Raw genomic sequence first — 24,536 nt, 5'->3', positions numbered from 1 at the left:
ATGGGGAGCAGAAAAGAACTGTCAAAAGACCTGCGTAACAAGGTAATGGAACTTTATAAAGATGGAAAAGGATATAAAAAGATATCCAAAGCCTTGAAAATGCCAGTCAGTACTGTTCAATCACTTATTAAGAAGTGGAAAATTCAGGGATCTCTTGATACCAAGCCAAGGTCAGGTAGACCATGAAAGATTTCAGCCACAACTGCCAGAAGAATTGTTCAGGATACAAAGAAAAACCCACAGGTAACCTCAGGAGAAATACAGGCTGCTCTGGAAAAAGACGGTGTGGTTGTTTCAAGGAGCACAATACGACGATACTTGAACAAAAATGAGCTGCATGGTTGAGTTGCCAGAAAGAAGCCTTTACTGCACCAATGCCACAAAAAAGCCCGGTTACAATATACCTGACAACACCTTGACACGCCTCACAGCTTCTGGAACACTGTAATTTGGAGTGACGAGACCAAAATAGAGCTTTATAGTCACAACCATAAGCGCTATGTTTGGAGAGGGGTCAACAAGGCCTATAGTGAAAAGAATACCATCCCCACTGTGAAGCATGGTGGTGGCTCACTGATGTTTTGGGGGGTGTGAGCTCTAAAGGCACGGGGAATCTTGTGAAAATTGATGGCAAGATGAATGCAGCATGTTATCAGAAAATACTGGCAGACAATTTGCATTCTTCTGCATGAAAGCTGCGCATGGGACACTCTTGGACTTTCCAGCATGACAATGACCCTAAGCACAAGGCCAAGCTGACCCTCCAGTGGTTACAGCAGAAAAAGGTGAAGGTTCTGGAGTGGCCATCACAGTCTCCTGACCTTAATATCATCGAGCCACTCTGGGGAGATCTCAAACGTGCAGTTCATGCAAGATGACCAAAGACTTTGCATGACCTGGAGGCATTTTGCCAAGATGAATGGGCAGCTATACCACCTACAAGAATTTGGGGCCTCATAGACAACTATTACAAAAGACTGCACGCTGTCATTGATGCTAAAGGGGGCAATACACAGTATTAAGAACTAAGGGTATGCAGACTTTTGAACAGGGGTCATTTCATTTTGTTCTTTGTTGCCATGTTTTGTTTTATGATTGTGCCATTCTGTTATAACCTACAGTTGAATATGAATCCCATAAGAAATAAAAGAAATGTGTTTTGCCTGCTCACTCATGTTTTCTTTAAAAATGCTACATATATTACCAATTCTCCAAGGGTATGCAAACTTTTGAGCACAACTGTATATATAAATGTTACAGTGAGAGTAATTTCTTAATTTGTGTCAGCATATCAAAACAACTGTTATGAAAATGAAAACGTAACAAAGTATGTAGACCAGTATGTAACTAACCTTTACCCTATAAAGACACACAAACCTATTTAATGGTGTCAACTCCCGTTGATTTGTCTTCAGCAGGCTTCAGTGAACAACATCCAACAGAACGTTTAGTCCAAAAGTGTGCGCGTGTAGAGAAATATTGCTGGATTGTCATTTGTTTACTTATAATTTCTTCAGTAAGAATTGTCATACATCATGCCTACCCCACAGGCCTCATGACAGGGACTACCATGCCATATTATCCATAAAACTGACGCATAAAGCATTAGAATATTGTTTTGACTGTTGGAACATCTAGCTAATGAATAAATAAATGATTATGGCAATATATGGTTTGTGTTTATTATCCAAGCGGTCTCTTGTATTTTTATGTTTATTAGAGAACAGACAAAGCTGTCACTGCAGCTGTCATTTGGTTATAAATAATCTGCTTTCTGCCTCATTCTATGAATAAAATCCACATGCAATCCATAAAAGAAGCTTTTATAACTACTTGATGATTGAAAGTTTATGTGTTGAATGCAGTAGACTGTAATTTGTAATGTTTGCATTTCTTCATCTATACATGGCCACAATATGCACTGTTATTGTATTTTATGATCAATTTTGTGAAAACAATCCATGTTAAGATCATGAAAGGTTTTCTCTCTCAATCACACACTCAGTCACACACACACACACACACACACACACACACACACACACACACACACACACATCTTTTCTGCTCTAATAACCAAACTAGTAATGGAAGTTTGGGCTGTTTCTATGAAGGATGCTACAGCAGTGGTTTCTCAACTGGTGGGTCGCAGGTCTATTCGGATTTAATGGTAATCTTGCATTCAGCTAAAGGCTTCTCATCTGCACTGCGATATTTTCGCGATGCGATTAAGCATTCATGCGAGTGTAACGGTTGGCCTACCAGCACACGCTAATGATCTGTTCTGCTCTCTGATGCACACGTGCAACAACCGGGCTTCCCTCGATATTGTGGCATGCTGACCTCAAAACTGATGTGACCCAATTCAATTCTAGTGAGACTTTTCTAGTTTAAAGTGTTACGGAGGAAGTCGAACCTCTCAAACAGTAGGCAGTCCTGACATGCCAAACAGCACTGAGGAGGAAAAGAGTGACTGTGCTATACGCCAAAAAATAAAATAATTACACATCATCACCATTACATAATTGTTCACAATTTTACATGAGTAAAAGTAATGGTTATATTTCGACAATGGTATAGTTTCATATGAAATAATCTGAAGGTAGAATCAGTTAGACCTCATTTGATATCAACAGTGGCAGCTGTAGTTAAAGTTTCAAGATGTGTTCCAGCTAGTATTTATTTTTTCATAAATACTATTTATTATTATTAATTATTTAATAATATATAATAATAATTATTATAATTATTATTATTATTATTATTAATTAATATTGTTATTATTATTATTAACTATTTATTATATTTACTATTATTTAAGATTAGCTACACTGACCTAACCATGGTAATGAGGAGCCTTTCCTCCTGTGTAATATGTATGTTCTGTTTGAATTATGTTTGAAATTAGGAAACAAACGGGATAATAATGGGCTCATATAAGTAAATATGCTCTTCAATTGTTAAAAGGGGGGAGAGAACTTCCTTTCACTTTTGTTGTTGACATCAATATCAAAAATAATGTCATTTGATGCATGCCCTTATAGTTGAAAATCATGAAAAAACTACGCAAGATAAAAGGAAATGCGACGAAGCAAAACCAGTTGAGAACCACTGGTTTAAGAGAGTAGTTCTACACACAAATGCGTTTTCAGGACGAAAACTTGAAAATGTTTTAGTTAAAAACACGTACATGTTGTTACTGTGCACTAGTCATTACAGCATCTTACCTTCTGTTCTCTTCTTTTTAAAGAAAGTCAAAAGATTTCCTTGAACTGTTTTCTTGGCCATTTTTTGAAGGTGTGCAAAACTGTTGAAAACTTTCATTACCTTCAGTGATGTAAGTTTCACATGAACACTGAGGAAAACACATCAACCCATCGCTACGCACCAGCATATCCTTTTGCCAGTGTTTTCAGAACACCTGCGCCTTTTCGCAGTGGAGAGAGAGCTCGTGCGCTCATGGTTCCCAGATTCCCTGTGCAACTAAAGCATCACACTGGCAGTATATTTCCAAACTGTGCATGTGTAAAGATCTGATTGGGGGATTGCCTCTCATAATATCTGGCATGTCCAAACATGTATAAATCTTCTGTGCATCTCTTTAGAATATCCACTTGATTTGCTAATCATTATTTAAAGTCTGTTATTTATTATTTGTAGAGAGTTTTTTGTAATTAACATTTTTTATTAAATCTTACAATAATAAAGAAAAGCAAAAACATATATATATATATATATATATATATATATATATATATATACACAAACAACATTTAAACCCCGCTCCCCAACAAACATCCCCGTGGTCACACACAAACAAATATATATATATATAAAATAATCACACTCAACCAAAACTACACTACTCTCTCCACGCCCCACCCCAAGAGCCCTCCAAAAACTCCAAATAATTGCCCCATTTCCCAACAAACAATTCTAAGTTACCCAGTCATCCAAATGACACCTCTTCAAAAGCTGCCACCCTCCCCATCTCCGTGCACCACTCCCGAAATGGGGGCGCACCAGCTGACCTCCAGCCCCTCAAAATAACCTGCCTGGCGATCATCACACTGGTCAGAACCCAATTCTCTATGTGACTATTCCCCACATCGATGACCGCCCCATCGCCCAAAACACAGAGTCTGGGGCAAAATGAAACCTGAGTGCCCACCACGTTACACAAAATTCTGACCTTCAACCAGAATTTCTGGATCTCAGTATACCACCAAAAGACATGGGTTGTGTCTCCATCCTCTGATTGGCATCGCCAGCAGGTGGGTGTGTCTTTAAGACCAAGCCTATACAATCTAGTGGGGGTCCAATAAAATCTATGTAAAATCTTGAATTGCATAAGGTGCACCCTTGCATCTCTAGATGCAGACTTGATGTTTTTTAGTATACTAGCCCACACTCCCTCCAATACCAAATTGAAATCTTTCTCCCATAATCTCTTGATAGAAGCTTCCAGCCCGGCTGGATGGCCTTTACTGGACAGTATGCTGTCAGAGCCAAAGCTTCAGATTTAGACCAATTAACTCTGTATCCTGAGAACTTAGAAAAGGAATTAATAATTCTGTGGAGGCAAGGCATAGATCTAGTATGGTCATGACGAATAATAAAATATCATCTGCATAAACAAAAGTTTATGCACCACACCTCCCGCCATCACCCCTGGAAAATCATCCTCCTTTCTTATCGCGGCTGCTAATGGTTCCAGGGCAAGACAGAACAATAATGGGGAAAGAGGGCAACCCTGCCGAGTGCCCCTATCCAGAGTTAAATAATCTGAAATTAATTCATTTGTTTGAACCGCCACTACCGGGTGTCTATAAAGTAACTTAATCCAACCCATAAAAGTATTCCCAAACCCGTATATTTCCAAAATCTTAAAACGACAATCCCATTCTACCATGTCAAACACCTTTTCGGTGTCAAGTGAGATGGCAGTGACCGGAGATTGATCATTTGCCACTGACCACATGATATTGATGAGACGCCTAATGTTATCAGAAGAGCTGCGGCCCCGAATAAACCCCTTTATTTGATCTATATGTATAAGAGATGTCATACCTTAATCGGTTAGCTAAAATGTTTGGCAATATTTTTACGTCTAGCTGAATCAGGGAAATTGGATGGTAACTTTTACACTCGCTTAGATCTTTGTCTTTTTTATGAATCAGACTGATCCGGGCTTGTGTCATGGTTGGGGGAAGCTTTCCATTCTTTAATGATTCTTTATAAACTTCTAGCAAAAGTGGAGCCAGTTCTGTAGCATAAGATCTTAAAAATTCAGCGGCAAAACCATCTGGCACCGGAGCCTTGCCAGTAGGCAAGGCCTTAATGACCTCATCAAGCACCTCCAAGGTTATCTCAGAATCAAGAGAATTTTTTTGCTCAATTGTCAGTTTAGGGAGATCTAATGGTTCCAGAAAGTTTCTAATATCTTCATCAGTGGATGAAGACGTGGAACTATAAAGATCAAGGTAGAATTCTTTAAAGGCATTATTAATATCAATAGCCGAGGTAAAAATGTCACCACCAGAAGATTTCACTGAGGGAATGATAGAAAAAGACTCTCTCTGCTTTATATATCTAGCCAAAAGTTTTCCTGCTTTATCCCATGACTCAAAGTATGACTGTCTTGCCCTGAATAACCAAAACTCCACTTTCTGTGACAAAACAGTATTATATCTGTATTTCAATCGGGTCAATTCTCTGAGGCCATCAGACGACATTCTGCGCTTCAGCTCTGCCTCTGCACTTTTAATATTTCCTTCCAACTCCACGAGTTCTCGTTCTTTGGATTGTTTGGTGAATGAGGCATACTGTATGATCCGACCCTTAAGAACCGCCTTAAGTGCCTCCCAAGCCACGCCCACAGAGGATACTGAGGACCAGTTGGTCTCCATGTAAACATTGTAAACATGTTTACATGTAAACTTATATATATATATATATATTCTAGAATAAATCTTATGGACTGATTAAAAAAAATGTATAGTCCCTACCAGATGGGTTCAAAAGTCTCCAAATATCTGTATGACCAAGATTTTTACACATCCTGTGAAGCATCAGTGTTGCTCTAGGGGGTTTACACACATTTGCTTCACTATGATCAAGGACTGAATCCATCAAAAGATTAAAGTCTCCTCCCAATATTATATCATGAGGGGTGCCAGCGGTTTGCAACATCCCTTCAAGATCTATAAAAAAGCCCAGATCATCAGCGTTAGGTGCGTAAATATTAGCCAAAATCAACCTTTGCCCCTGAATTTCTGCCAAAACAATAATGACTCTTCCTAATTTATCTTTAATCTGTTTGAGACATTTGAATTGTAGATGTTTGCTTATCGATGTAATGACTTCCCTGCTCTTACTTGAGCCAGCACTAAAGAAAACATGTCCACCCCACAAACAGAAAAAATAAAAACATGCGCATTAACCCCGCGCACAACAGCGCCAACCGGCGTCCATCCCTCTAAACTCAAACAGTCTATGTACGCCTACGAGAGCCCCCGCGACAACTTTGCTGTCGGATTGCTCAAGTCCGGTGCTTCTGTACAAATTTTGTGAGACAGAATTACATAACAGAAAATAATCTATTAAAAAAACTCCAGCCAATAGATGGAATAAACACAAAGAACGTGTAGATTCATTAACAAAACTGTCTCGAAGGTGTGTTCGTCCTCAAAACAAACTCCAGACACTAGTGGAACCAGTACAAAAAAAAAAAAAAAAGCCATTCAGCTTCCTTGGACAGTCAAACAAATGTTCAGTGAGCCGGCTGATTATGAGTGCAGCAGATGACCTAATCCTTCCAATATCCTGCAAAAAATCCTCCATAAAACAAACTCCAGCCAATAGGAGGCATAAGCACAAAGAACAAGCAGATTCATCCACGACTGTCCCGAAGGAGTGTTATTCCACAAAACAAACTCCAGCCTCTAGGCAGAACCAGCACACAAAGAAACAAGAAAGGTGCCCAGCTTCCTCAGACAGTGAAGTGTATGTACAGTGAGTCGAGCTCACTTGGGGGCAACATGAAAATCATCCAATGGTTTACTCACCCCAATGTTTTTATGAAGGACAATGCTTGCTGTGGGCATGTAAATATTTTGTGGCCATCCTTAGTATCTATTCTCAGTTTGGCCGGGAACATCAGTGCAAAAGCGATCTTCCGTTGATGTAAGAGTTTCTTGCATTCCTTGAATCGATCACGTTTCTCTCTTGTCGAATTCACAAAGTCTGGGAACAAGAAAATGCTGTGATTCTTCCAAGAAAGCCTTCCTTTACTCCTCACCTCACGTAACACAAGATCTTTATCAGATGATCTCAGAAATTTGGCCAGAATTGATCGGGGCCTGTCTCCTTCAGCGGATCTCCAAGCCGGGACTCTGTGAGCTCGTTTGATTTCCAGCTTTTGGCCTGTTATGTCGAGCAGACTCGGGAAGAGCTCGTCTAGGAATTTAGCCATATCTCGGCCTTCCTCATGAATTCCATGAATGCGGACGTTGTTTCGCCGATTACGATTCTCAAGGTCTTCCAACTTTTCCCAAACGCATTCCAAATCTGCCTTGGTCGCTAGCGGGTTAGCAGCTAACTCCCTCTCCGATGACTCCAGATAATCGTTCCGCCTCCATGGAAGTGTTCGATCGACGCTTTACAGCAAGATCCTCCAAGTCAGCCTCACCGACATGCTGGACAGTTGACGTTGAATTTCACACGCTGCACCATCCAAACTTGAGTCCCTGGTCTGCGGCCCTGTCAGGGGTGTCAGCTTGAGCACGTAAGTGTCTTTTAATATCTCCAGAGCCCAAGGATTTTAAATTCTTTGACATGTTGACTTCTTAGAACAGTTAAGACTCAGGGTGTATTGAATCTCACCAGTTTATGACACAAAAAGAATTAAAAACTAGCAAAGTGCACAGAGCTCGCCGTTCACACGTCAGACACTCGCATGGCGCCACACGACTAATCCCTTTATTAGTAGAGAATTAAAATGTTTTATTTGCATGTTTAGTTCAAAGTAATTCATGACACAGTTCGGGGTTTTTCCTGGGACAAAAATGGTCTTCGGTGGTGGCTGACATACACATTCATCACGATACAGGGTTTTTTTTTTCTTTTTTTTTACATAATTGAAATTAATATTTAAGAAATGTACAGTAGTTGCATTTCAGGTTCGTAATTAATTATATTTGTTTTTGATCATCTGAGCATCTAGAAACTTCTGAATTCAACAGTTTTTTTGTACTTCAGGGTGCTGTGGGAAATCAAACTAACTAAACACCTTATTTCTATAGGCCTAAATATAATATTTATGAGTAAACCTCTACTGATTTGGGACTGTGTAAACATATAGTAAATGTTTGTTTCCTACTCCATAACATGATATTGGCTGTTTCTAAATGTCCGTTCTTTTTGTGTTCTTATGTTCTTGTGGACTTGTTTGACGTCATCGCCCACCTCCAAAATAATTAAGAGTTTGTTGAATCTATATATCACAGCACATCTCAAAACTCGCATAGATGCAGTTTACGTCCTCATGTCTTCTGAGTTCGCTCTTTCAATGTAGTTAGGCAAGACTGATTTTCACAAGAACGAGAACGTGTTTTTAGCATTGAGAAACAATTTTTCATTATTTAGGAATCATTTTGATTTTAGGAATATCTGAATTCAAACCAGGCTGATGCTGTTGCAGGTGTTTTCTCTTTCCCTCGTCAGTGCTGTTCAGAATGTCAGTGCTGTAGCCATTTCAAATGGTTGAATTGCTCCATAGATCTTTATAATCGAAAAATGTAGAATTCAAATCAGGATATAAAGGGTAGCCCAATTTAATCACACGTGTGATCCATTCTGCACTCTCCTGTTACCAGAGCTCACATATCGAGGGAAGCCTGGTTGAGGCGCGGACATGCGTGCTCCTGAAATACAATAGTAGGATAGAAAAGAGCGCATCACTTGGGCGAGATATTCTTAGTGGATCGCACGACACGCAGTCGAAACCAGTCTTCAATCACATCTGCGTACAACATGAGAAGTATATTTATTTAGCATTTGTAAAGTGGCAAAAGCAAGGTGAGCATCATAAATTTTGCTTCAGCGGCTGCCAAAATTTTTTCTAAAGGGGATGGTAAGAGGGGATGGTGGTTTTACAAGGGGGATGTTTTTTGATGTGTCTTTTAACAAGGGGAATGGCATCCTCTCGTATCCCCCTCAACTCAAGCCCTGACAGCAAGTGTCCATATCTACAGACATGGAGTAAAAATAACAGTACACACAAGAGTTTACTGTACATAGATGCAGCTTCTTCATATGGATAAACTGCTGACACAGAGCACAAGTATGCCAGTTATTTAGCCCGTCTCTGTCCAAGTGTAGCAATGTGAAGGACCTTGTATACATTGATTGTGTTCATGTGCAAAACAATCAACAAATAAAGCAACAGATGATGCATTATTTATTGCAATAACCCAGCTCTGTAATAAAACAATCCTTCATGAACATTTTAAAACAACAGCCAACTTTTGTTGTTTTCATTAATCATTACAACATCTGGAATATTATGCACACAATCAAATGTACAGTGGTTAATGAAAACTATTTTCATGACTGTTTTTGGTGATGATTTTGAAATTTCTTCATCCTAAAATGACGAGCATTAGAAGTGCTGCAGTAGGGGGTCTGGGTAGCTCAGAAAGTAAAGATGCTGACTACCACCCCTGGAGTCGTGAGTTTGAATCCAGGGTGAGCTGAGTGACTCCAGTCAGGTCTCCTAAGCAACCAAATTGGCCTGGTTGCTAGGGAGGGTAGAGTCACATGGGGTAACCTCCTCGTGGTCGCTATAATGTGGTTCTCGCTCTCGGTGGGGCATGTGGTGAGTTGTGTGTGGATGCCGCGGAGAATAGTGTAAAGTCTCCACGCGCTATGTCTCCGTGGTAACGCGTTCAACAAGTCACGTGATAAGATGCGCGGATTGACGGTCTCAGACGCGGAGGCAACTGAGATTCATCCTCCGCTACCCGGATTGAGGCTGAATGACATCACTACACCACCACGAGGACTTAGAACACATTGAGAATTCCAAAAAAAAAATCCAAAAAAATAAAAACAGTGCTGCAGTAACTTGGCTGGACGAGTACACACCAGAACAGTGATGTACAGTAGACGTGAGTGCAGGTCCAGTGTTTGTTCTATATGCAGACACACAGAATGAGAACAGATGATCTGGAGCTAGACCAGTGGTTCTCAAATGTATTTGGTCACGCCCCCTTTTGAAACAAAACTTTCAACAGCATTTTCTTCATATCACGTAAACATTTTTTATTTAGAAATACTGTGAAAACTGAATGAAAAGTTATACTTCACTGAAAAAGAATCTGAATGGATGAACATTTGTCACAATGTCAACATTGAACCATGAGCATTCTCTCAATGGAGACATTTACACTGCATAGTTATTTAAAATATATATATATATATAATAATTGCAAGGATTCATACTTGTGAATGTTAATCCACCTCAGTAGTATCTACAGAGTAACTCCAGTAAACTTCCAGTAAGTGGTGGGCAGAGAGAGCTCTGTCATTTAACTGTAGTGTAGGGTTAAGTGTTGTTATTTTAAGCGGTGGTGTCACCTGAGCCTGCTTGAATGTGGTGGGATAGATGTCAGTGAAGAACGGTGGGAGTAGAGATGGCTTCTAGAAGATGGGAGGGCACAGGCTCTCAGGACTGTTGGTAGGACTTTTGCAGAGACGTCTGGAGAGGAGGATTGCATGTAAGTGCTGGTTGGCTGTGAAGGAGTGTTATCTTAACAGTGAAAACATCTTCAGTAGTCGGAGTGATTGTAGGACGAGATGATGGAGGCCAGAGGAGTAATGTCTTAAAGAGTTTGCATGTTGATCTCCCCATCATGAGGTGACCATGTACACACAGAAGGTGTTGTAGCGTTGTGCTAGTTTAGTTGATACATAAGCGCTGATTACCCAAAGCTCTCGACTCAAACCCTCAAAGAGCTGATCTACAACCATCATTTGTCCTGCTCACATCATTTGAGTGATAAAGATTTGACTCAAGTCTGAAGATACAGTCAGGCCTCAATGTACTCAAATATTTCTAATAGCAATGATGTAGAGACAAACTCTGCTTATGTGTTTTGTTACTTCAGTACCTCATATAGATACAATTTAAACATTTGATTAATGTGAATTGTAATGATTTTTTTTTAAATTTACCTGCAGAATAATGTGTTGTCGTTGACATACTGTGACATTCAACAGTTCTTTGATGTTTATTGAAGTGGAAATAAGTGTTCCCTTTATTTTCTGTAGTGTGTGACCCTGTGAAAGAGCATCACTGTGGAGGAGGACGCTGTGTTCCCAGAGACTGGCTCTGTGATGGAGATCATGACTGCCTGGACAAAAGTGACGAGCTAAACTGCTGTGAGACACTGCACACAACATAACACACTATACACTACACACAACATAACACACTATACACAACATAACACACTATACACTACATAACACACTATACACTACACACAACATAACACACTATACACAACATAACACACTATACACTACATAACACACTATACACTACACACAACATAACACACTATACACTACACACAACATAACACACTATACACAACATAACACACTATACACTACACACAACATAACACACTATACACTACACACAACATAACACACTATACACAACATAACACACTATACACTACACACAACATAACACACTATACACTACATAACACACACTATACATTGCATAACACACTATATACTACACACAACATACTACACATGACATAACACACTACACATGACATAACACACTATACACTACATAATACACACTATACACGACATAACACACACTATACACGACATAACACACACTATACACTACATAACACACACTATACACTACATAACACACTATACACTACGTAACACACACTATACACTACGTAACACACACTATACACTACATAATACACACTATACACTACATAATACACACTATACACTACATAACACACTATACACGACATAACACACACTATACACTACACAATACACACTATACACTACATAACACACACTATACACTACATAACACACACTATACACTACATAATACACACTATACACGACATAACACACACTATATACTACACACAACATACTACACATGACATAACACACTACACATGACATAACACACTATACACTACATAACACACTATACACTACATAATACACACTATACACGACATAACACACACTATACACTACATAACACACTATACACGACATAACACACACTATACACTACATAATACACTACACTACATAATACACACTATACACTACATAACACACACTATATACTACACACAACATACTACACATGACATAACACACTACACATGACATAACACACACTATACACTACATAACACACACTATACACTACATAACACACTATACACTACATAACACACACTATACACTACATAACACACACTATACACTACATAACACACTATACACTACATAACACACACTATACACTACATAACACACACTATATACTACACACAACATACTACACATGACATAACACACTACACATGACATAACACACTATACACTACATAATACACACTATACACGACATAACACACTATACACTACATAACACACACTATACACTACATAATACACACTATACACTACATAACACACACTATATACTACACACAACATACTACACATGACATAACACACTACACATGACATAACACACACTATACACTACATAACACACACTATACACTACATAACACACTATACACTACATAACACACACTATACACTACATAACACACTATACACGACATAACACACTATACACTACATAACACACTATACACTACATAATACACACTATACACTACATAATACACACTATACACTACATAATACACACTATACACGACATAACACACTATACACTACATAACACACTATACACTACATAATACACACTATACACTACATAATACACACTATACACTACATAATACACACTATACACTACATAATACACACTATACACTACACACATTATACACTACATAACACACACTATATACTACACACAACATACTACACATGACATAACACACTATACACGACATAACACACTATACACTACATAACACACTATACACGACATAACACACTATACACTACATAATACACACTATACACGACATAACACACTATACACTACATAATACACACTATACACTACATAACACACACTATACACTACATAATACACACTATACACGACATAACACACTATACACTACATAACACACTATACACTACATAATACACACTATACACTACATAATACACACTATACACTACATAACACACTACACATGACATAACACACACTATACACTACATAACACACACTATACACTACATAACACACAGTATACACTACATAATACACACTATACACTACATAATACACACTATACACTACATAACACACTACACATGACATAACACACACTATACACTACATAACACACACTATACACTACATAATACACACTATACACTACATAACACACTACACATGACATAACACACTATACACGACATAACACACTATACACTACATAACACACTATACACGACATAACACACTATACACTACATAATACACACTATACACGACATAACACACTATACACTACATAATACACACTATACACTACATAATACACACTATACACTACATAACACACACTATACACTACATAATACACACTATACACTACATAATACACACTATACACTACATAATACACACTATACACTACATAATACACACTATACACGACATAACACACACTATACACGACGTAACACACACTATACACTACATAATACACACTATACACTACATAATACACACTATACACTACATAATACACACTATACACTACATAACACACACTATACACTACACACATTATACACTACATAACACACACTATATACTACACACAACATACTACACATGACATAACACACTATACACGACATAACACACTATACACGACATAACACACTATACACTACATAATACACACTATACACGACATAACACACTATACACTACATAATACACACTATACACTACATAATACACACTATACACTACATAACACACACTATACACTACATAATACACACTATACACTACATAATACACACTATACACTACATAACACACACTATACACTACATAATACACACTATACACTACATAACACACTACACATGACATAACACACACTATACACTACATAACACACACTATACACTACATAACACACTACACATGACATAACACACACTATACACTACATAATACACACTATACACTACATAACACACACTATACACTACACACATTATACACTACATAACACACATTATACACTACACAACACACATTATACACTACATAACACACACTACACACTACACACATTATACACTACATAACACACACTATACACTACATAACACACTATACACGACATAACACACACTATACACTACATAATACACACTATACACTACATAATACACACTATACACTACATAACACACACTATACACGACATAACACACACTATACACTACATAATACACACTATACACTACATAATACACACTATACACTACATAACACACACTATACACTACACACATTATACACTACATAACACACATTATACACTACACAACACACATTATACACTACATAACACACACTACACACTACACACATTATACACTACATAACACACACTATACACTACACACTTTATACACTACATAACACACATTATACACTACACACATTATACACTACACAACACACACTATACACTACATAATACACACTATACACTACACAATACACACTATACACTACATAATACACACTATACACTACATAATACACACTATACACTACATAACACACACTATACACTACACACATTATACACTACATAACACACACTATATACTACACACAACATACTACACATGACATAACACACTATACACGACATAACACACTATACACTACATAACACACTATACACGACATAACACACTATACACTACATAATACACACTATACACGACATAACACACTATACACTACATAACACACACTATACACTACATAACACACACTATACACTACATAATACACACTATACACTACATAACACACACTATACACTACATAATACACACTATACACTACATAACACACTACACATGACATAACACACACTATACACTACATAACACACACTATACACTACATAACACACTACACATGACATAACACACACTATACACTACATAATACACACTATACACTACATAACACACACTATACACTACATAATACACACTATACACTACATAATACACACTATACACTACACACATTATACACTACATAACACACACTATACACTACACACATTATACACTACATAACACACATTATACACTACACAACACACATTATACACTACATAACACACACTACACACTACACACATTATACACTACATAACACACACTATACACTACACACATTATACACTACATAACACACACTACACACATTATACACTACACGCATTATACACTACATAACACACATTATACACTACACAACACACATTATACACTACATAACACACACTACACACTACACACATTATACACTACATAACACACACTATACACTACATAACACACTATACACGACATAACACACACTATACACTACATAATACACACTATACACTACATAACACACACTATACACTACATAACACACTATACACGACATAACACACACTATACACTACATAATACACACTATACACTACATAATACACACTATACACTACACACATTATACACTACATAACACACATTATACACTACACAACACACATTATACACTACATAACACACACTACACACATTATACACTACATAACACACACTATACACTACACACTTTATACACTACATAACACACATTATACACTACACACATTATACACTACACAACACACATTATACACTACATTACACACTATACACTACATAATACACACTATACACTACATAATACACACTATACACTACATAATACACACTATACACGACATAACACACTATACACTACATAACACACTATACACTACATAATACACACTATACACGACATAACACACTATACACTACATAATACACACTATACACTACATAACACACACTATACACTACATAACACACACTATACACTACATAACACACACTATACACTACATAATACACACTATACACTACATAATACACACTATACACTACATAACACACTACACATGACATAACACACACTATACACTACATAACACACACTATACACTACATAATACACACTATACACTACATAACACACTACACATGACATAACACACACTATACACTACATAACACACACTATACACTACATAACACACTACACATGACATAACACACACTATACACTACATAATACACACTATACACTACATAACACACACTATACACTACATAATACACACTATACACTACATAATACACACTATACACTACATAACACACACTATACACTACACACATTATACACTACATAACACACACTATACACTACACACATTATACACTACATAACACACACTACACACATTATACACTACACGCATTATACACTACATAACACACATTATACACTACACAACACACATTATACACTACATAACACACACTACACACATTATACACTACATAACACACACTATACACTACATAACACACTATACACGACATAACACACACTATATACTACATAATACACACTATACACTACATAACACACACTATACACTACATAACACACTATACACGACATAACACACACTATACACTACATAATACACACTATACACTACATAATACACACTATACACTACATAACACACACTATACACTACACACATTATACACTACACAACACACATTATACACTACATAACACACACTACACACTACACACATTATACACTACATAACACACACTATACACTACACACTTTATACACTACATAACACACATTATACACTACACACATTATACACTACACAACACACATTATACACTACATTACACACTATACACTACATAATACACACTATACACTACATAATACACACTATACACGACATAACACACTATACACTACATAACACACTATACACTACATAATACACACTATACACTACATAATACACACTATACACGACATAACACACACTATACACGACGTAACACACACTATACACTACATAATACACACTATACACTACATAATACACACTATACACTACATAACACACACTATACACTACACACATTATACACTACATAACACACACTATATACTACACACAACATACTACACATGACATAACACACTATACACGACATAACACACTATACACTACATAACACACTATACACGACATAACACACTATACACTACATAATACACACTATACACGACATAACACACTATACACTACATAATACACACTATACACTACATAACACACACTATACACTACATAACACACTATACACGACATAACACACACTATACACTACATAATACACACTATACACTACATAACACACACTATACACTACATAACACACTATACACGACATAACACACACTATACACTACATAATACACACTATACACTACATAATACACACTATACACTACATAACACACACTATACACTACACACATTATACACTACATAACACACATTATACACTACACAACACACATTATACACTACATAACACACACTACACACTACACACATTATACACTACATAACACACACTATACACTACACACTTTATACACTACATAACACACATTATACACTACACACATTATACACTACATTACACACATTATACACTACACACATTATACACTACATAACACACAATATACACTACACACTTTATACACTACATAACACACACTACACACATTACACACGACATAACACACACTTTACACTACACACATTAAACACTACATAACACACACTACACACATTATACACTACATAACACACACTATACACTACACACACTATACACTACACACATTACACACGATATAACACACACTATACACTACACACATTATACACTACACACTACATAACACACACTTTACACTACACACATTAAACACTACACACTACACAACACACACTATGTATTACACACATTACACACGACATAACACACACTTTACACTACTTACATTAAACACTACACACTACATAACACACACTATACACTACACACATTATACACTACATAACACACACTACACACATTATACACTACATAACACACACTACACACTACACACATTATACACTACATAACACACACTATACACTACACACATTATACACTACATAACACACACTACACACATTATACACTACATAACACACACTACACACACTATACACTACACGCATTATACACTACATAACACACACTATACACTACACGCATTATACACTACATAACACACACTATACACTACACGCATTATACACTACATAACACACACTATACACTACACGCATTATACACTACATAACACACACTATACACTACACGCATTATACACTACATAACACACACTACACACTACACGCATTATACACTATACACTACACACATTATACACTACATAACACACACTACACACATTATACACTACATAACACACACTATACACTACACGCATTATACACTACATAACACACATTATACACTACATAACACACACTATACACTACACACATTATACACTACATAACACACACTACACACACTATACACTACACGCATTATACACTACATAACACACACTATACACTACACACATTATACACTACATAACACACACTATACACTACACGCATTATACACTACATAACACACACTATACACTACACACATTATACACTACATAACACACACTATACACTACACGCATTATACACTACATAACACACACTATACACTACACACATTATACACTACATAACACACACTACACACATTATACACTACATAACACACACTATACACTACACACATTATACACTACATAACACACACTATACACTACACACTATACACTACACACATTATACACTACATAACACACACTACACACACTATACACTACACACATTAAACACTACACACTACATAACACACACTTTACACTACACACATTAAACACTACACACTACATAACACACACTATAGACTACACACATTATACACTACATACACTATATTGCCAAAAGTATTCGCTCATCTGCCTTTAGACGCATATGAACTTAAGTGACATCCCATTCTTAATCCATAGGGTTTAATATGACGGCGGCCCACCCTTTGCAGCTATAACAGCTTCAACTCTTCTGGGAAGGCTTTCCACAAGGTTTAGGAGTGTGTTTATGGGAATTTTTGACCATTCTTCCAGAAGCGCATTTGTGAGGTCAGACACTGATGTTGGACGAGAAGGCCTGGCTCGCAGTCTTCGCTCTAATTCATCCCAAAGGTGCTCTATCGGGTTGAGGTCAGGACTCTGTGCAGGCCAGTCAAGTTCTTCCACACCAAACTCGCTCATCCATGTCTTTATGGACCTTGCTTTGTGCACTGGTGCGCAGTCATGTTGGAACAGGAAGGGGCCATCCCCAAACTGTTCCCACAAAGTTGGGAGCATGGAATTGTCCAAAATCTCTTGGTATGCTGAAGCATTCAGAGTTCCTTTCACTGGAACTAAGGGGCCAAGCCCAGCTCCTGAAAAACAACCACACACCATAATCCCCCCTCCACCAAACTTCACAGTTGGCACAATGCAGTCAGACAAGTACCGTTCTCCTGGCAACCGCCAAACCCAGACTCGTCCATCAGATTGCCAGATGGAGAAGCGTGATTCGTCACTCCAGAGAACGCGTCTCCACTGCTCTAGAGTCCAGTGGCGGCGTGCTTTACACCACTGCATCCGAAGCTTTGCATTGCACTTGGTGATGTATGGCTTGGATGCAGCTGCTCGACCATGGAAACCCATTCCATGAAGCTCTCTACGCACTGTTCTTGAGCTAATCTGAAGGCCACATGAACTTTGGAGGTCTGTAGCGATTGACTCTGCAGAAAGTTGGCGACCTCTGCGCACTATGCGCCTCAGCATCCGCTGACCCCACTCTGTCATTTTACATGGCCTACCACTTTGTGGCTGAGTTGCTGTCATTCCCAATCGCTTCCACTTTGTTATAATACCACTGACAGTTGACTGTGGAATATTTAGTAGCGAGGAAATTTCACGACTGGACTTGTTGCACAGGTGGCATCCTATCACAGTACCACGCTGGAATTCACTGAGCTCCTGAGAGCGGCCCATTCTTTCACAAATGTTTGTAGAAGCAGTCTGCATGCCTAGGTGCTTCATTTTATACACCTGTGGCCATGGAAGTGATTGGAACACCTGAATTCAATTATTTGGATGGGTGAGCGAATACTTTTGGCAATATAGTGTAACACACACTACACACATTATACACTACATAACACACACTATACACTACACACATTATACACTACATAACACACACTATACACTACACACATTATACACTACATAACACACACTATACACTACACACATTATACACTACATAACACACACTATACACTACACACATTATACACTACATAACACACACTACACACATTATACACTGCATTATACACTACATAACACACACTATACACTACACACATTATACACTACATAACACACACTACACACACTATACACTACACACATTATACACTACATAACACACACTATACACTACACGCATTATACACTACATAACACACACTATACACTACACACATTATACACTACATAACACACACTACACACACTATACACTACACACATTATACACTACATAACACACACTATACACTACACACATTATACACTACATAACACACACTACACACACTATACACTACACACATTATACACTACATAACACACACTATACACTACACACATTATACACTACATAACACACACTACACACATTATACACTACATAACACACACTACACACACTATACACTACACGCATTATACACTACATAACACACACTATACACTACACACATTATACACTACATAACACACACTACACACACTATACACTACACACATTATACACTACATAACACACACTACACGCATTATACACTACATAACACACACTATACACTACACGCATTATACACTACATAACACACACTATACACTACACGCATTATACACTACATAACACACACTATACACTACACACATTATACACTACATAACACACACTACACACATTATACACTACATAACACACACTACACACATTATACACTACATAACACACACTATACACTACACACATTATACACTACATAACACACACTATACACTACACACATTATACACTACATAACACACACTACACACACTATACACTACACGCATTATACACTACATAACACACACTATACACTACACACATTATACACTACATAACACACACTACACACATTATACACTACATAACACACACACTTCAGGTTTTCAGTGTCTCCTAGGATGCTCACCCTACAGTCAGCTGGGCGGACTGCAGTGATGTCATTCTTGCTGTAGACAGACCTGAAGGTCTGGGTTCTTCCTTAACAAACGGACTCTTCTTCTGTTCAGTGGAGGCTGTGAGCACTGACACCGTGTTATTGTTCTCAATATCATTGATCCGTGCTGTCTTTAACTCAGTGATCTCGGGAGTCCCTGTAGGCTGTGACGAGCCAGCGCTTGGTAACTCTGAACTCCTGCACAACAGAAGATTAGCAAGATCTCCAGATGTCCAGCCCAGCTGATTGTGGGTCACCTGCTGAGCTGCTTGTTCATCTTGCTCTCCATTCCTTCCCCATATGTTAAAGGGACTTCAAACACATTCAGCAGCCACAACAGTCTTGGCAGCAGGTCCTGTTGGTATAACCGATTGTCATTGTCCTCCGCTCAATCTGCATGAACGTACTGGTGATCATCTCCTTACTCATCACCAGCTCCTTCAGGCATCCCTGACCTTTGAACCCATCCTCAGTCCTGTTGCCATGCAGGTTTATATAGTGACAGTCATGTGATAAACCTCTGATGATGGCTAATTCCATGTGATTTAATGAGGACAAACAGGATGTGGAGTTTGTTCCGCTTGCTGTGATTCCTGTCTGTCACTGTGTTGTCTGAAGCGTGATTGACAGCTGTCAATGATTTGCTTAATGTGGTCTGGATGTAGTCGTGGGAAGTGGACTCGTGTGTTTCAACAGACGGCTGTTCTGTTCATCTGACTGGGAACCTCAGTGAAGAACTGCCTTCTGGATAATCACCACCTACTATACACTGAAACATACATACTGCACGCCACCTACTACATGTTACATGTACACAAGTGTATACCACCCACTCACTGCACATACACTCTTTGACTGTTTGTATTCTGTGTGTGTGTGGGTGTGTGTTTAGCGTGTAAGTCTCAGGGTTTAGTGGAGTGCAGGAATGGTCTGTGTATTCCCAGTGCCTTTCGCTGTGATGGTGAAGATGACTGTAAAGACGGCAGTGATGAAGAGAACTGCACACATCAACACTGTGAGTACACACACACACACATACACACACAGAGACCCTGTTTCCATCTAGTATTAAAATGCATAAGTGTTCACGGTAAAATAAAGGTGTAAACGGGGTCCAAAACGTTTTGTGTTCTGATCACTAAAACCACATACAGAGGTCATAGAAAACGCATGTGACCGCATCACATTTGCGTTGTAAACACTAATCCGTCCTGATCTGGGGACAGCAGTGAAGCTTCACCCCTTCACCTGTCAATCAACCGCTGTGCTAAAACAAGAGTTTAATCTGTGTCGGTTACGTGTGGCTTTAAAAGGAAATAAAAGGCAGATAAATACACAAGCGCAAGAACTTCACAGAACTTCTTCAGTGTGTCTGATATCAACATGCAGTGACAGAGATGACAAGTACACACATCTGAAGCTCAACTAACACAACTACACTGCTTAAACAACTGACAGTTCTGCTCAAAATGTGCATTTGTGCTTAGATTCAGTTTCATCTGGGAGAAAGAGTGCGTCGGTTTTTTTCGTGCTTTCCTTGTCTTTCTGACTTTTTACATAGTGATTGATGTATTTCGTCAATCAGAGATCAGAGACCCTCCCCTCGAAATCTGAACACAAGTGACTGTAGCAGATGCATTTGAGATGCATGGTAATACCAGGTGGAACAGCAATTAGTCTTGGCTGACCACTTGTGATCGGATTGCCGAGAACACATCTTAATACCAGGTGGAAACAGGGCCACACACACATGTAAACAAACTCAGAAGACACAACACTTGTGATTGGTAAGAGTTCAAAGCTCTCTCTCTCTCTCTCTGTCTTTCATCATAGCTCAGGGTTTGTGTCCTCCTGGACAGCCCAGCTGTATTTCCACGTCCTGCTCGTCTGATTGTCATGGAAACGCTACCTGTGACCTCCGCAACACTGGCAGTAACTGCAGTGAGTGAAACACTAGCTCCGTCTGAAATCATCACTGTCAGAGTTTGTACTGTATTTGATGAAGGATGCACTTTTCGGCCTCTTTAGGTATGCATGTGATTAGCGTGAATAGATTGTGGACATACTTCATCAGGCAATGTGGGTATTGACCCATGACCCGAATATATGACATAACAACAACTGTGAAAATAATCGACTCTGGTTTTGTTAAACAAGCAACATTTAAGACAAGGAACATCTTTCTTGGTATGTTTATCACTTTCAGTTAAAAAGAGCCACCTGCCTCGCGGTTCACCGGCGTATTTTTTAATTTAGCGCTTTGAACGTGTCATCTCCTCAGCTCCTGTGGCATTATGGGATAGTACAGTGTCCAGTGGATGCCCACTTCACAATCTACAGATGTTGTATGTCATTCGGGTATTTCTCGCCTACTGTTTTATGAATATTGAGGTTTAGGGTTAGGGTGGGTTAGGGAAGTATGGATATTTGGACACAGCAACTGTCTGTAGATACCAAACAGCTGACATTTGAGCCCTGACCTTTGATTTAAAGGCACAAAAACCTC

General features: G+C 38.2%; 1 protein-coding gene across 3 annotated transcripts in view; it reads left to right on the top strand.

The window, feature by feature from the left end:
• LOC127419550 (atrial natriuretic peptide-converting enzyme-like) overlaps positions 1–24,536 on the top strand; it is an 84,243-nt gene that overhangs the window by 20,812 nt on the left and 38,895 nt on the right. For 2 of the 3 annotated variants that reach the window (XM_051661047.1, XM_051661046.1), the window contains exons 9-11: positions 11,332–11,442; positions 22,923–23,045; positions 23,864–23,971. In XM_051661047.1, coding sequence (XP_051517007.1) covers positions 11,332–11,442; positions 22,923–23,045; positions 23,864–23,971 — 342 coding nt within the window. The remainder of the gene's footprint in view (positions 1–11,331; positions 11,443–22,922; positions 23,046–23,863; positions 23,972–24,536) is intronic. The other variant, XM_051661048.1, reaches the window with a different exon arrangement.

This window comes from Myxocyprinus asiaticus, chromosome 28 (assembly GCF_019703515.2).
Source record: "Myxocyprinus asiaticus isolate MX2 ecotype Aquarium Trade chromosome 28, UBuf_Myxa_2, whole genome shotgun sequence".
NCBI lineage: Eukaryota > Metazoa > Chordata > Actinopteri > Cypriniformes > Catostomidae > Myxocyprinus > Myxocyprinus asiaticus.
Note: the sequence above shows the minus strand (reverse complement) of the source record. Positions and strands in the feature narration are given on the sequence as shown.